At 39.3% G+C, this 16,365-nt stretch overlaps 2 protein-coding genes across 2 annotated transcripts in view; both read left to right on the forward strand.

Moving 5' to 3' along the window:
- The first annotated feature begins 564 nt into the window (after nucleotides 1–564).
- On the forward strand, nucleotides 565–1,989 carry LOC127808179 (ethylene-responsive transcription factor ERF014-like). Its single transcript, XM_052346589.1, has one exon. It carries the CDS (start codon nucleotides 698–700, stop codon nucleotides 1,349–1,351), a length of 654 nt encoding a protein of 217 aa, XP_052202549.1. The 5' UTR covers nucleotides 565–697; the 3' UTR covers nucleotides 1,352–1,989.
- A 2,990-nt stretch (nucleotides 1,990–4,979) lies between these two features.
- LOC127807498 (uncharacterized) overlaps nucleotides 4,980–16,365 on the forward strand; it is a 39,393-nt gene continuing 28,007 nt past the window's right edge. The window contains exons 1-5 of the mRNA XM_052345386.1: nucleotides 4,980–5,280; nucleotides 6,134–6,193; nucleotides 6,271–6,324; nucleotides 6,463–6,523; nucleotides 6,763–6,839. Of these exons, the coding sequence (XP_052201346.1) occupies nucleotides 5,242–5,280; nucleotides 6,134–6,193; nucleotides 6,271–6,324; nucleotides 6,463–6,523; nucleotides 6,763–6,839 (291 nt within the window). The 5' untranslated portion in view covers nucleotides 4,980–5,241. The remainder of the gene's footprint in view (nucleotides 5,281–6,133; nucleotides 6,194–6,270; nucleotides 6,325–6,462; nucleotides 6,524–6,762; nucleotides 6,840–16,365) is intronic.

A 16,365-nucleotide genomic window follows, 5' to 3' on the forward strand; every position in this document is an offset into this window, starting at 1 on the left:
TCCTGGATGGTGATAGTGAGTGTGAGGCATATGGAATCCAGACTGCCAAAAGTGTGGTTCCTGGCAGTGGCCCCTTTCTTTCTCACTGTATTGCTGCCTTCGAAAATCTTTCACACTGTTTAATTTTTGGTCAAATTCTTAACTGCCCACTGAAGAGACACGTTAATACACGTGTCTGTCTTTCATATTAATACATTGGTTTTTAACTACTTTGACTTTGACAAAACCCAGAACAAAGTTACTGATATCCATGTGAATCTTCCACACTTGGTCTTGTATTGTACAGTTTGAGCCGCCACCCATTCTTTCCTGGTTAATTTATTTTGGAATAGTTCAAAAGTCAGAAATTAAATGGCCATGCAAAAAGGGTAAATTAGTCTTTTCAAGAGAGAGGGGGGGAGAAAAATAACCATACATATATAAATATATATGTTATACAAATAAAGAAATGAGAAAATATCTGTCATCCATTTTATTATGTTACATACGTAAAACCCGAGTGTTTCCTTGACTAGATAGGGGGGGATCTGCCACGGCCAACCATCTATATATATGAATCCCATTGCTCTTTCTTCCCCAAAGTCACTTCCATCCCATTCATTAATCGTCCACCCCAAAATCTACACTACATAGCCACATCCCAACATCCCACACACCAAGAACAAAGCTTTTATATTTATATATATTTACTCATCAAATGGTGAAATCCAGTAGAACTGAGCAGAAGAAGATCCAAGCAGATCATCTTCATCAGCCGAACGGAGGGATGCCATCATCACTGCTGAAGAAGCAGAAGTACAAGGGAGTGAGAATGAGGAGCTGGGGCTCCTGGGTTACTGAGATTAGGGCACCCAATCAGAAAACTAGAATCTGGCTGGGCTCCTATTCCACGCCGGAGGCCGCCGCCAGAGCCTACGACGCTGCCCTCTTCTGCCTCAAGGGCTCCGCCGCCGCCCCCAGTCTCAACTTCCCCTTCTCCGCAGCCCACTTGCGCCACCACCTCCCTCCTGGCACTTCCTCCACCTCCTCCTTGTCCCCCAAGTCCATCCAGCGAATCGCCGCCGCCGCCGCCGCCGCCTCCAGCACCACCCCGCCACCACCATCGCCATCGCCGTCGCCGCTACCTCCCTCTTCTCCGTCCATCTCGTCTTCTCCGTCCAGCCATGTTGAGGATGATATCTCATTAGCCTACCCAACTGAGGACTATGAAGCAATGTCTTTGATCACTTCGTGGTACAGTTTTGATTCACCGAAGTACAATGACATGATCAACGGAGCCTTCTTCAATCCGCCATTAATTGCGGAAGATGTCTTCGAAGAGTGCGACATCCGGCTTTGGAGCTTCTGCTGATCGATCGTCAGTTCAATCACATTTCCTTCTTCTTCTTCTTCTTCTAAATATTCATTCAATGGTCTTCAGTTAATTGCTTGAAGACATTATACTGACAGTGACCTATATATATATTATATAATCAATATACTGATTTGTTAATCAGAGGGATGAAGGTTTAATTCAGTAATTACATAGAGAGAAACATGATTTTTTGGAATCTCCTATGTGAGTTTCAAGTTTCAATGCAATATTATTAATATTGGATTTGTATGTAAACTTCAATTAATCGCTGGAAAGTGTGTTGATGTGCAGAAGTTGTATTATTATCATCATGGTCTTTTCTTATAGTAATAAGATGGAAACTTGTTGATTTGATCGTTATCCCTTAATTTGGTTACTTAATGCTCTTTTCAGTCTATGAATCATTCATGAGACAATGTTATCAATTGAAGCAATCCATCCATCCATCCATACATACATACATATATGTAGTTGCTTGAAGAGTTCATCAAATGCACAGTTCTTATCCAGAAAAAAGACCAGCTGTTCTCATGACGTTAGTACAGAGAATTGATCAAATAGGCTAGCTAGTCAATGTATACTTGAACGCAGTGATTAGGGGTTCTCTTATTTATTATAAAAGAGGGGTTGAGAATGGTATTTTATCAAACAAATTTAAAGAATATCATAAAAAATAAAGTGTCAATTATGTACATAAATAGAAAATTACTTTACATAGAATTTCTCTAATTTAATGCTCTACTATTTGTCGTTGAGATATCATTTGTTAAAATAAGTAAAATAAGCTTATATTAATATAAGATTAAAATATTTTTTTAACCAAAATATGAAATGATTAAGATAAAGTTGACAATAATTTTAAGATTTTTATCAAACAATTTGTTAATCTTTTTGTAATGCATTGGAAGCCATATGCGCCATATTTTTTTAGTTCAAGATATACTGCCCCCAAGACACATGTCAAGTGGTTAAATCATGATAAGTTGGAATTCGTACCAGTAAGTTGTGGGTTTGATTTTTTGCCATACGCAGTGAGTTAAAATCTACACTTGCGATTTATCTTCTAAATAGAGGACACAGGCAGCAGGGGAGTGCTTAAGGGCAGTAATCCCAAGATATGCTTATCTGGTGACTTCTTTTTCAAGGCTTGGTAAATAGGTTTAACAAACTCATTGTAAATAACAAAAGTTTAAAATATTTTTTATATTTTATCTTTTTTTATTTATATCTTGATTAACAAATATTACATAAGAAAAAGATTGTACAAACCAAGCAATATTCCAATGTCAAGTAAATTTCTTTAAAGCTCCATGCGTTTCCTTTTGAGCTAATCAAGTAAAATGTCACCAATTTCAGTAATTCCAATTACTAACAATTTGATTTTAATTAATTAATTAACACAGTTTGATTTTAATTTGGGTAATGTTTTCCAAACTAACAATCAGAAAACTACACACTAATAATTAATTTGTTGAAGGCAATATTTGGGCACATGGGACTGTCCTCTAGTGCAATATGTAAGCATATAGGGGCGCCATGCCCTAATGATTCTATTACATTGTATTTACCCAAGGCCTATCCTGTGGGGCACCCTGCCGACTTTGGAATTTATACAAGTGTTTGTCACAAGAATATATCTCTAATTATATTATAGAATGTATATGGGTCCCAAATGTGGGTTTGGCTTGTGCTTTGTGCTCCTCGGGCCCTACATTGGATTAAGGTTCTGCCCTTATGTGAACTAGCTTCTGGATTTGGGCACATGACCCACCAAAATCAGAGGACACATCATGTGACCACTATTGCATGGATCACCTGCTGACACCTAACCTAACCTCTTCTAATCTCCTTACCATATTAGCGATAGCTGTGAGAATGGGGGGCCGAAAATAGGACAAATCATATAAAATGAATGAGAAATTAAAAATATCAAGAATTCTTCTCCATTGAAAAAAATTAAAAATCCATAAATTACATTAAATATGAAATATTATGTTATTTGTGTCGGGTAACATAACATTTGTTTGATGTGAGCAAACTTAGAGAAGGGTGTGAACTCTCCTTATGTTGCACGGAAACACCTCATAAGAGTCGTTTTTTCGTTTTTGAAACATTTCTTATTTCCATTTCGAACCCTATTTATGTCTATTTTTTTAGAAAAATGTCCGTTTCCGTGTTTTCGTTTTTTATCAGAAACGTTTCTTGTTTTTGTTTCCGTACAACATAGGACTCTCCTTCTCTCTCATACTTGACGTAGACAACAAATCGCCTATGTATACCAAATAACTGTGTAGATAAATAATTGAATGAATTGAAAGTTTTGAAATATGCCTAGTGGGGGTACACATGGGCTAGAGTGGGCTTTCACTTCTATCCTCCCAACCCAAATCCTTATTGTTGATACAAACTAAAATTCTATAGTTAGTAAGTTATATGTATAAAATAAATAAAAAATAATGTTAGGAGTCGTCATCTTGCATCGCATTTTTATTGGATGAGGTATTAGACAAAAGAGACAATGACACATGATCTCCTTTATTTTACTCCAATAAATAGGCATTGTATAACTAATTATACTTATATCAATTATGATTCCTAATATTATTCTAAATAAAAATGGTAATAAGCACATAGAAATGAAGAATTTAATACTGAGTTGAAAGTAATGAATGCTATGTTGGGATCTCCATATGGGCCAGACTGGCTGGACTTTGTTTGACTCACCATGAGACGGCCCAAATACTCATTGCTCTTCCCAGACTAGGCCCTAAAAGTGACTTCCAGGCCCAAATCCACTTGGGTTTCTGCTAAAACATACAATTCTTTAACTTAAAAAATATTTTTTGTATAAAATATTTAAAATGTTTTTACATAAATTTTAAAGCATATAACCTTTTTGGTCTTTGAGCAAATTAGTCTTTTCTATTTTATAAAAACTATTTTATTACAAAATATAAAATTAAAAAATGAATTATATTAGTTAGGGTTTATTTTAACAGTCAACAGTAGGGCATTATGGGTATTTAAATTAGAGCCCAGCATCCTCTCGCCTATTATGCACGAAAATGTCTTAAATGTGTTATTTCGCTGCTTCCGAAAGGAAAATACTAGAAAGCTTGATGGACTTACTGACGGATTTACCAAAAAGGGGCAAAAAGACGATTTTGCCCCCACGCCCTGCTCTCCCCCTCCCATGGATTCCCCCTGCTCTGCACGTCTCTCCTACCATGGCTGCTGTCTTACCTCTCCGTCGCGTTTTGCTGCTGTCACTTGGCCTCGCCTCCGTCACTTCTCTGCCATCGCCGTCTCACCTTGCTGATAGAAGCGAGGCCAGGTGATAGCAGCATGACGCGACAGAGAGGCGAGACAGCGGCCATGGCAGGGGAGATGCGCAGAGCAGGGGGCAGTGGCCCGCTTTACAAATTTACAAAGTAGGCGGGGCAAAAATATTCTTTTTATCCCCTTTCTGTGAGCCGCTCGGGAGGTTGGTTGGGCCTGTAGAACGAGTCTTTCTGAAATGTTTGTCTCTAAATCGTAAAAAATATTTTTGGCCTGTTTTTATAATTTTAAAAATATTATAACATTATTTTTTAATAAGGTGAAAATTTTGGGAAGGGTTGTCCATCCACCAGCGAACTTCCGTCTCTAACCAGCATAGCATCAATTCTGCTTCGAGGGCTGGCCTCGTCTCTGTCTCTCACCGTCCCCTTATTATCGTTCCCTCTTGCCGCCCGGTTGCTCAGTGCTCGGTGGCGCCGTTTCCGTGCAACACGAATCGATTAACAACTTCGATTGCTCGGTGCCGCCGTTGATTCACAGAGAGAGGGAGAGAGAGAGAGAGAGAGAGAGAGAGAGAGAGAGAGAGAGAGAGAGAGAGAGAGAGAGAGATGGGTTTTACGAAAGATCAGTTGCTCGCGCGTTTACAGGTTTCTCTCCCTCGCTTAGATTTCTACACTATTGATTTATCAGCATTTTTATCTATTGACGTGGTCTTTGATTGATTCCCTTTTACTTTTCGCCATTGATATGCAATTCATAGATTTGTTCCAACTCCATTCCGGTATTTTACCTTTTTAGTAAATTTTCCAGTATTTAGTTTTCGTCCACTTACATATTTGTGCTTTTCCGAGAAGTATCACAAATTATCTGAACTGTTATAGTGATTACTAATACATATGATGCTACTAATGATGCCCACAGTAACCACATGAAGGAGAACTTCGAATGCAATCATAATAATAATACGTAGAAACATAGCTGCTGTACTACACTTGGGAAAGCATTATGCATCACAGAAGTTTTTGACAATGCCATAAGTTTCTTTCCTCTTTTTTGCCTCCTTTGTAAGTCTGAAATGATGATTATTTTATGCTTTTGGTACTCTGGAATAAATCCCTTGGTTTCACAAATAGATGAGAATTAACAGTCTTCCAGCTGGATGGAATGGTGGATTTTTTATTATTTGTGAGTGGAATATACGTGCTTTTGTTGTAAAATATAGCATCTTCTTGAAGTCCCTGCTGTTGTGCATGCATTTATTCTTTGCTCTTTGAACTAATCTATCAATTAAAATATCAGAATTTATCGGATGCTTTCAGAAGAATAATTTTTTTATATTTGGAGTTCATATTTTGACAATCTCTTTGTGTGTGTTGTGTATAGCTTGGAAATTATTCTTGCAACGAACTTGTGAGAAATGGATCTTTGTATCTTCCATTTTGTTGAAGCTGTTTGTATTTTATTGCATGGAAAATGATGTGTGCTTTTGGTGTTCTCTAGGAGCTTCAAATTGAATTTTCCAAATATGATCATCCTGTTGTTTTGACAGTTGAAGCTCAGGTAAAAGAAACTGTAAAATCTAAGTTGTTACTCTCTCTTTTTTGTATTTTTGATTAACTTTGATTGTTTTATATCAGGCTAAATATGTTGGGCACCTTAAAGGTGCATTGAGCAAAAATCTATTCTTAAAGGTATGATTTAAGACTTGGAAAGACACCATATTTTGTTCCCAACTCACTTCTTTCTCTCTTGTAAGTGATGTGTTCACATTTTATTTTTTCTAAATTAATGACTTGATACTTTCCTCTCACACCTGCTTTTTTACACAGGATAAGAAGCATAGGTATTACATTGTTTCTGCTTTGGCGGATACCAAAGTAGATCTGAAAGGTAATAATATTCTTTGTCCTTTTAAATCTGAATTTCTGATTGTTTCATCTCAGTTAAAGATCAGCTGCCTTATTTAGATGTCACTAGGCTATGTTGTTGGTTTTTAGCCTTTTATGTTCTATTCTTTGTGTTCATGTTGTTGCTCATTATTCTCTATGTTAATGTTGTTGGTTATTAGCTTTTTCTGTTCTAGTTTCCTTGATGTTTATGGGGGTTGTTTTGGTGTTGAAGCTGAGCAGTTCTATCTCAGAGGCTTGGTCTGGGAAAAGCTGGTCTAAGAATGGCTCCTGAAGAATCATTGCATGAAATACTTCAGGCATGCATATGCTGTTACTCCTTTACTCTATTTTGTTTGATCAATCAAGAATATCTTATGCTATATTTGCTTCCCTTGCTAGAGCCAAAAATCCCAATAGCTCCCTGCTTTCAGATGCTACATGCTAGTTTTGAGTTAACTGGCCCTTTACACTGGAGCATCTTTTGTAAATATAATTGAAGAAAATATTAAATATTTTTTTCCCATCCTGGCAGGCTCCATCTTGTTAACTAAGATTGGAGCAAGAAAGATGGGGGATGATTGTTTCCTGCATGGTTGAACAGTAGGCATGTCTTCAATGGTTGATTGCATTTTTTGTCTATTGTCTATTGATCATTTTCTGGAGAGCCATGCAACCAAGTGTTGGAGAATTTGTGCTATAAAGCCATAATATCATATTTATTTGAGAATGTGAATCATAATGATCATTTAATTAGTAAGGATGCATTGCAAGGGCTCATTTATGAATTTGAAGTATGACTTTTCTTATGAGTAGTGTTATTGTACAAAATTTGTAACTATTTGTCACAGAAGTAGTATATATTCCTAAATGTGATTTCTTCTCTAAGAATTCCAATTAAAATTATATTTTCTACATTTCCTCCCTCTGATTGCATTTGGATTGTTAAGGGAGCATTGTCCATTAGAGTTGGATTCAGGAAACTTAAGGGGGATAGGATAGAGTGAATGCCATATTTGGATCTGAAAGCACTTCTTTCTTGGATTGAATTGCAAATAGGTCTCTTGGCCTTGTTATTTTAGTCCTATGCCCACGTATCAATGACTCTCATACTTGTTTATGCATCTTTTGTAGCCTGAAACTTGGTTGCGTAAGCAATTTTAACGAAACCAATAAGTTCCTCATCCATAATCCAGATTGGCCTCATATCTTGCATTTGTCCTCTCTGTGCCACATGTTCTCCATCATGATGGGAGTGAGGTAGACAATAGGCATGATTACCAAACATCAAGAAATTGCTGCTTTTGGATCCATCCTTCAAATAATTTGTTGAAAGGAGACTATAATGGTGGATAGAGTTTACATGTCCAGTAAGGAGAGTTTGTAGACCAGTTCTCCTTATCCTTTGTCTGGGGAGGTTTGGAGACTTTTTTGGTCTAGTTTTTCTATTCACAGGATGATGAAGGCTGTTGACACAACAACTTTGCTTTCTTGTAAGGCCAAGTCACTGGAGCTTAAACAAACATTGCTAGAAAGGAAGACGAAAATGCCACATAGGTATTTGGAGTGAAGAAGCTCAGTTCATTTCAGCTATGTCCTAAGAGAGTGAGGTGGCATTGCTGAGTTGGTTTTGACAGCTCATTTAGTCAGTTAGTTAGTTGCTGTTTTTGGGAATAATTCTCTTTGTTAATAGGAGTTGAAAATTGTCTTGCTGATTGTATAAAAATCTCAAGTGCATGTATTGAAGGAATAATCAGAATCATATCATCTCCAAAATCATCTTCTTCTTTCTTTTCTCTCGGTCACTTATTCTCCTCTCCTTCTCTTCTCTGTTTGGAGCTGAGCTCTGGCTTTATAGGTGTGACCGATCTAACTAGGTTCTCTTGTTGAGAAGTTCTGATCACGATTGCTGGAGCTGCAGATTCCTTCGTCTCTGATCTGCAAGAAGTAATCACAGAAGGCACTTAATTGAAAGCTACAGAAGCCTCAAGGCAATGGGAATTGATGATGGAAAAGGTGACTGATCAGTGTATGGAAATGCGAGAAAGCATTCTACAAGAAGTGAATCACAGGCAAGAAAACATTGAGATGAGATTGGCACAATTACAGATGCAATTTCAAGAAAATTTCTCCATCCTTATTAATCGAATGAAAACTTTGACAACAGATAAAACTCAAACAAGAGGCTATGAACATAACAATTCTTCAGAAAATATCATCTATCCTCCTAATACTGGTTTCAGTTATTACACCGCATAACAAGCTCATCAACAATGCCAATTCCACAACTAGAATTGCTCACTTTTTCACCAGCATTAGCTAATAAATTGTTGCAGCTTGAATTTCCAAAATTCAACAGAACTGATCCTGCCGATTGGTTGTATAAAGCTAATCATTTTTTGATCTCTACAGCATACCCGAGAATAGAAAATAAGCTTTGCTTCTTATCATATGGAGGGCTCTGCAATTGGTTGATTTCAGAGGATGTGAATTAAGTATCATTTAGGGCATTGGACTGATTTTTGAGAATGCTTTGCTGGTTTGATTTGGACATTCTGAATTTGATGATCCTCGAGGGTCTTTTGCCAAACTTACTCAGGTTTGATCAGTTCAAGAATATCAGGAACAATTTGAGTCATTATCTACTAGAGTTTTTGGTTTACCTGAGCTCTTCTTAAAAAGTTACTCTATCTCTGGCTTAATGCCCGAAATTCAGCAAGAAGTGATTGCTAGTAGGCCCTGTAATTTGGTGCAAACCTTTGGCCTTGGTCAATTACATGAGGACAAATAGAAACGTGCCAAGGTTTGGCCACCTAAAACACAGAATCATACATCAGCATTAGGTCCTGCTCCCGTTGTTAAACTTGCTGCTATGATTCAACCTAATCAGCAACCAATGACACAGTTTCCTATCAAGAAACTCTCTCCAGTTGAAATGAAGCAATGAAAGAAGAAGAAGAGTTCAGTGATTACACGATTCTGATTATTCCTTAAATACATGTGCTCAAGGCATTTATACAATCAGCAATTCAGTTTTAAGCTCCTATTAACAAATTAACAGAATTATTCCCAACAACTAACAGCAACTAATCAGCCGATATTGCCACTACCATGTCAACAGTTTCTGATGCAGTCACCCCAAATCCTTCCGATCTTCCATTAGGGGATCAACCTATTGATTTCTTGGGTGATCTTCAGCCTACTGAACATACACTTGGCTCTCATAGTGATCTTCATCCTATCAATTCAACTTATCAATTCCATGGAAATAATTATCTCCAATGGTCCCTAGTAGTCTTTACCTATCTAAAAGGGCATGGAAAACTGTCTCACCTAATCGGTAAGGGTCCTAGTTCTACTGATCCAAGGTTTGGGGCATGGGATGAAGAAGATGCCATGATTATGTCATGGCTTTGGAACTCTTTGTTACTAGAAATAAGTAGAAACTGCATGTTTCTATCTTTTGCTCATGACATTTGGGAGACACTCCACAAAAGCTATTTCATGAAGCAGGATGTAGTAGTTTTCACAAGACGAAAAGAAGGCCGAATTTTGGCCCAATTTTGCTGTGGATTTTGGTTGCTATTAATTGTTTTCTTTACTGCTTTTAATTGTAATTTCATTTTATACCTGGTAGTTAGTTAAATAGTACAGCCAGGTGTAAAGATGGCTAGAATAGGACAAAATAGTTGGTTATAGGAGAGGTGATTTGCTGTGGCAGCACCCTAGAGCAAACTATATAAGCTTTGGGCTCCTTCTGTAAGTGGTTATGGAAAATCAATCAAGAATATGATTCCTTACTCTCTCAAACTTTTCTCTTTCTCTTATTCTCTTCTTCAATCTCTCCCATTCTTCTTCACTGTTCTTCAGCAACCCCTTCTAATTCACACTGAATTAGAAGAGTTGCTATTGTCACAGCATAACTGTGACATTTGATATTAGAGCTTCGATCCCGGCAAGAAGCTTATCAGTGACGAGAGAGATGGCCGAAGGGACTCGCATGAAGAATATGGAGTCACAACTCTAACAAGTTAATTCGGCCATGGGGGAGTTCCAGAACCAGGTGGATCGATTGGAACGGGGCTCCGAGAAGAACTATGATGCAATAGGGGGATTGGAACGTAGGCTCGACGGTGGATTAAATCAGATGAGAGAAGACATCAACTAGATAAGAGAGGAGATGGGAAACCAACTTGAACAGTTCATGTTGATGTTTACCCAACAAAATCAAGTAAGAATGGCCCTTGACTTTCCCCCTAGAACTAGAACATAATCGATTTTACATAATGAGAGGGTGAATCGAGGAAATGGGACATCTGCATTTGAATTAAAGTAGAGTAGGAGGATGAGGTCGAAACGATGACAAGAAGGGGTCGGGACTCGGGAGGATCAGGTTAACCCACCTCAGTCGGGGTTCCTTATGCCACGGATGGAAATACTCGTGTTTGAAGGAACTAATCCCAGATGGTGGTTAGGAAGTGTGAGCGATTGTTTGAATGGTATAATGTACTGGAGGAGAGAAAGGTAGCTTTGACTGCTGCCTACTTTGATGACATGGTGGATGCATGGTTCCAAAGATGGACCTGAACGAGGGACAATTATACATGGGGGGAATTTACTGAAAAGCTATCTGAGAGGTTTGGAGAAATGAGCATGTCGGATACTATAGAAGATATAAGTTAAGGCAAGTTGGGGACGTTGGGTCTGTCACGACAGTGTTGTGACAATTAGTAGCTCTCCTAATTCAGCGAGAATCGGAAGAGTGCTGGAACAAAGAAGAAGAACAGAGAGGGAAATGTAGAGAAAGAGAAAGAGAGGAAGAGAAGTAGGAGGGAGAGTATCTAAGTTTTTGATTTGAATTTTCTGATATCGTTACAAAAGAAGGAACAAGCATATATAGTTTGTTCCGTGGGTGCTGCCACAACAAATCACACCATCTCTACCCAACTAATTTGTCCTATTCTAGCACCTAGACACCTGGAAGAATTGCCTTAACAAACTATCCAACTGGAAAAGAAATACAATGGAATAAAATACTTAGGCAATACAAAATAGGCAGTATTCGAATCTAAACAAAAAATTTAGCCGTAAAATTCAGACTTCTCCCCTGTTTCATGACAGTACCCCTCCCATAAACTATTTCTTGTCCACAATTACTCAAAAGGATGACTGTCCTTGGAAACTACTGTAACAACATGGGTAGGTATTCCCAAGTGTCCTCCTCGGACGATTTTCCTTGCCATCAAACCATGACCTGAATGAGGGGGGCTCCTTGATGGTAGACTACCCTTTTCTCCATTATAGCCTTAGGTTCCTTAGGACATTCTGTTTCCTTAGGCAAGGTTGGTAGCTCATGGTTGACTCTCTCATTCCCAGTGGGCTTTTTTAGCAAGGAAATGTGAAAGACTGGGTGGATCTTAGTCCCTTCAGGCAGTTGCAATCAGCTGTGAAGCACGGAAACGGCTTGGAGATGCCGTTTTGGCGTTTTCGAACCGTTTCCCATTTCGAAAATGGGAAAAACGACCCGAAACATTTTTCGGGCCATTTGTGTAATTTTCAAAAACTTTTGGGCCGTTTCAGAATTTTAACAACTTGGTTGGAAATGCGTTTCCAGCGCACGATTACAGCATAGGAAGCTCTAAAAAATTGAATCTGATCTGTCTCCTTCCCTCTTTTCTTTTTTTTCTTGTTTTTATTATTATTCTTCTTCCAGTTCGATCTCCATTGTCGCCATCTGCTTCCAGTCCGATTGCTTCGTCGTCGTCTGCTTCCAGAGCCCTCGTCGCCGTCTACTTTGTCACCCTCGCCGCAGTCTACTTCTAGAGCCTCTCGCTTCGGTAATCCCTCGGTTCCGGTCGCCCACGCCGTTTGCTTCCAGAGCCCCTTGCTTCGTCACCCTCGTTGTCGTCTGCTTCGGTGTTCCCCGGCCACCGGTTGTCCCTTCCCTTTTGTAAGACTGTAAGTAACCTCCTCCTCACCCTCCTAGCTTCATTTGTATAATTTTGTGTGTGTTTTTTTGTGGCTTTTGTGATCTTTTGTGGTTATTGGCAAGGTTAGAGTCGAGCCCATGTAGTTATGAAACTTCTTTGATAATTAAAAAACATTGATAGTTATAATTAAAAAACATTGATAGTTATAATTGACAGTTCATAATACAATAGATGATTTGTTGATATAATTAAAAAACATTGATAGTTTTCCATATATAATATGTTTATTGTTTATATTTGAATATATTTTTTATTTTTTTTCTATATTAAAAATTATATTTACAAAAAAAACCCATATATTTTTTAAATTTACAGTTTACCCCGCGTTTCCGTTTCCTATCGGAAACGTCTCCGGTTTCCGTTTCCATGCAACCTGTAAGCTACCTTGCCTACTCGGGCTATCATGGGGAATGGACCAAAGTATTTAGGGCTAAGCTTGGATACCTGCCCCTGGGTGATGGCCTTTAGGTGAGGATACATTTGTCTCAAATAAACTTTTTCCCCTACTTTAAATTCCCGGTCACTTCTGTTATCAGTGTTTTGCTTCATTTTATTTTGGGCGGTTGTCAACTCCTGCTTCAACTGTTGCAGTACCTCCTTTCTTTGCTATAGGTACTCCTCCACTGCCGTGGTTGTGGTTTGACCTCTAGTGGCTGGTAGAGTAGGGGGTTTATATCCATAGACAAATTCAAATGGAGTCATCCTGGTAGAAGCATGGTATACCACCACTGCGCCATGGCCAGCCACCGATGCCAACTCCCGGGCTGCCTCATACACATGCATCGTAGATAGGTTTCTAAGCTTTGGTTTACCCTTTCAATTTGCCCATCAGATTGAGGGTGGTTGGCTGTTGACAGGTTAAGCTCAGTTGCCCACATTCTTCATCAATTCTCTCCGAAAATGACTTGTAAACACCTTATCTCTATCTAAGATAATGGTCTTGGGAACCCCATGTAAAGCCACCACCTGATCCATGAATGCCCTGGCCACTTCTTGGGCCGTATACGGATGTGACAACCCTGCAAATTGTGCAAATTTAGTTAGTCGATCCATCACCACCAGCACACGATCCTTCCCTTCTGATCTCGATAGGCCTTCTATGAAGTCCATGGACACACTTAGCCATGGTTGTTTTGGGATCGGTAAGGGCTGCAACAATCTTAGGTAGGCTACATTTTCATGCTTGCACTTCTTACATATGTCACACCCTAGAATATGTTCCTTTACTGCACCCTTAAGTTGAGGCCAATGGAATAACTGTTTCACCCTCAAATAGGTATTTTGGATACCCGAGTGCCCCCCTAAAAGGAACTCATGCAAGGATTGCAAAATGTTCCTCTTTAGTTCAACATTGTTACCCACGACCACCTGACCTTTATATCTCAACAACCCATCCTTTAGAACATACCCTTCAGCTTCACTGCCTTCCACGACTAATTTTTCCAGAACTCCCCTTATTTGTTCATCCCCCTCATACTGTTCACCACTTCACTGCACCACTTGGGTATTACTATAGTAATGGCAGCTGCCTCCCCTTCTTTGTGACACCTTGACAGGGCATTTGTAGCCAAAATTTCCTTACCTTTCTTATATTGTATAGAATAATCAAACCCCATTAGCTTGGCCATACCTCTTTTTTGCAATTGAGTTTGCAGCTTCTGCTGCAACAAGAATTTAAGAGACTCACGATTAGTCTTAATTACAAACCTGCCCATCTCCAGATAGTGCCTCCACTTCTCCACTGCCAAGAGAACAACCAAGAATTCCTTCTCGTAGATACTTAGGTTTAGGTGCCTTGGACTTAGAGCTTGACTTAGGAAAGCTATGGGTCTGCCACCCTGAATCAGCACATCCCCAATCCCTACTCCGCAAGCATCTGTTTCTAACACAAATGGTTTGTTGAAGTCGGGCAGTCCTAGAATTGGGACTCGGCCCATCGCCACCTTCAACTTATCAAAAGCTACCTCAGCCTCCTGTTCCTAATGGAAATTTTCTTTCTTCAACAATTTCGTGAGGGGTTTACTGATGACTCCATAGCCCCTCACAAACTTGCGGTAGTACCCTGTAAGTCCAAAGAATCCTCTTAAGGGTTCTTAAGGTAGTGGGTTTGGGCCAATTCAACATGGCCTCTACCTTCTTTGGGTCGGTATTGACCCCCTCCCCCGAGATCAGGTGTCCCAAGTACTCCACTTGAGTCTGGGCGAATTGTCACGATCTTGGCACCTTCCTTACCTTAACCGTGCCAGCCTTAGCTTGATCACCCTACTTGATCACACGCTAAGTCAGCCGAACCACAGGAGTAGGCAAAGGCAAGTGAGTGAATAAAAGAGAACTTGTATTACTCTAGAGAAAGCTTACAACTTTGCTTAGATGCTCACAAATGAGGCACCCCCTTCTATTTATAGCCTTCCACCTCCGCAATGGATGGTGGAGATCATTTTGATCCTACAGTGGTGATTGCTCCTCCAGAAGCTTCTTCCACCTCTATCATATTCTAGAATATTCTTCATAACTCTTTAAGGTTCCATAGTATTCTAGAACCTTCTAGACTAGTTCAGACCCTTCTAGGCTAGTCTACACATTTCTAGAGTCTTCTAGAACATTCTAGAGTATTCTGGAACATTCTAGATCTTTCTAGAATCCTTTAGGGTATTTTACATAATTCTACACATATCTACGTTATTCTGGAAACTTCTAGACTTAGCCATATAAGCCCTTGCATGTTGCTTAATCATCTCTTGCGTGGCACTTGTGTGGCAAAGTCTGAACCTTTAGTGTAGATAAGCATCATTGTGCGCTAAGCATCTAGTGTTCCCATGCAGCGCGTGACATAATGCACACTTAGACCTTTTGATGTATAATTGATGGTATCTAAGGACTTTGAAGGTGGTTCTTAGGTGGGTAATGTGTTGGTCTAAGGTAGGGTTATAAACAAGGATATCATCAAAGAATACGAGTATGAATTTTCTTAGGTAAGGGTCATTAAAGATTGGAAGGTAGTCAGGGCATTGCTGAGCTCAAATGGCATCGCCAAGAATTCAAAATGGCCATGATGGGTTCGGAAGACTGTTTTATGTATATCCTCGGGTTTCATTCTGATTTGGTGGTAGCCCGACCTTAGGTCAAGTTTCGGGAAAAATTTGGCTTGGTGTAGTTCATCCATTAGGTCTTTCACAAGGGGTATGGGAAATTTGTCTTTGATGGTCGAGGCATTTAGTTGGCAGTAATCCACACAAAAGCGACAAGAACTATCTTTTTTCTTTACCAAAAGAACTGGTGAGGCAAAGGGGTTTTGGTTACGTCTAATGAAGGATTGGTTCAACATTTCCTTCACAATTTTTCAATTTTAATCTTTTGGACAGGTGCATAACGGTATGATCTCATATTGATTGGTTCAACATTTGGTTTGAGGTTAATTGCATGGTCTAAGGTGCGGCTAGGAGGTAGGGTGTTTGGTTCCTCGAATAGGTCCCTAAATTCCATCAATAATCCATTAATAAGGGGTAATGTGCTTACTTGAACAGGACCCCTTGGTTGGCGGCTGACAGCGAATTGCAACTCTCCATAATCTTCCCCCTCATGCTTCTTTTCTACTTCTACAATCAAGAACAACTGTGTGAGCTGACTCCACTTGCTCTGTAGAATCCTCCTCAACCTCTTTCCTGTGATCATTTGCGAGTAGCAACCTCCTTCCCACTTGTAAGAGTCATTCTCCTACCCTTTTTTTCAAATGATACTTCCATTCGGTTGAAGTCAAAACTTATAGGACTCACTCTTTTCATCCAATCTACCCCCAACACCACATCGCATCCTCCTAGTTGAAGCAACCTAAGATCTGCTTCGAACTTTTCCTCTT

This window comes from Diospyros lotus, chromosome 8 (assembly GCF_014633365.1).
Source record: "Diospyros lotus cultivar Yz01 chromosome 8, ASM1463336v1, whole genome shotgun sequence".
Taxonomy (NCBI): Eukaryota; Viridiplantae; Streptophyta; class Magnoliopsida; order Ericales; family Ebenaceae; genus Diospyros; species Diospyros lotus.

Bases quoted from the DNA above. Each gene is read 5' to 3' on its own strand.
- LOC127808179 (XM_052346589.1), top strand. From the start codon at position 698: ATGGTGAAATCCAGTAGAACTGAGCAGAAGAAGATCCAAGCAGATCAT.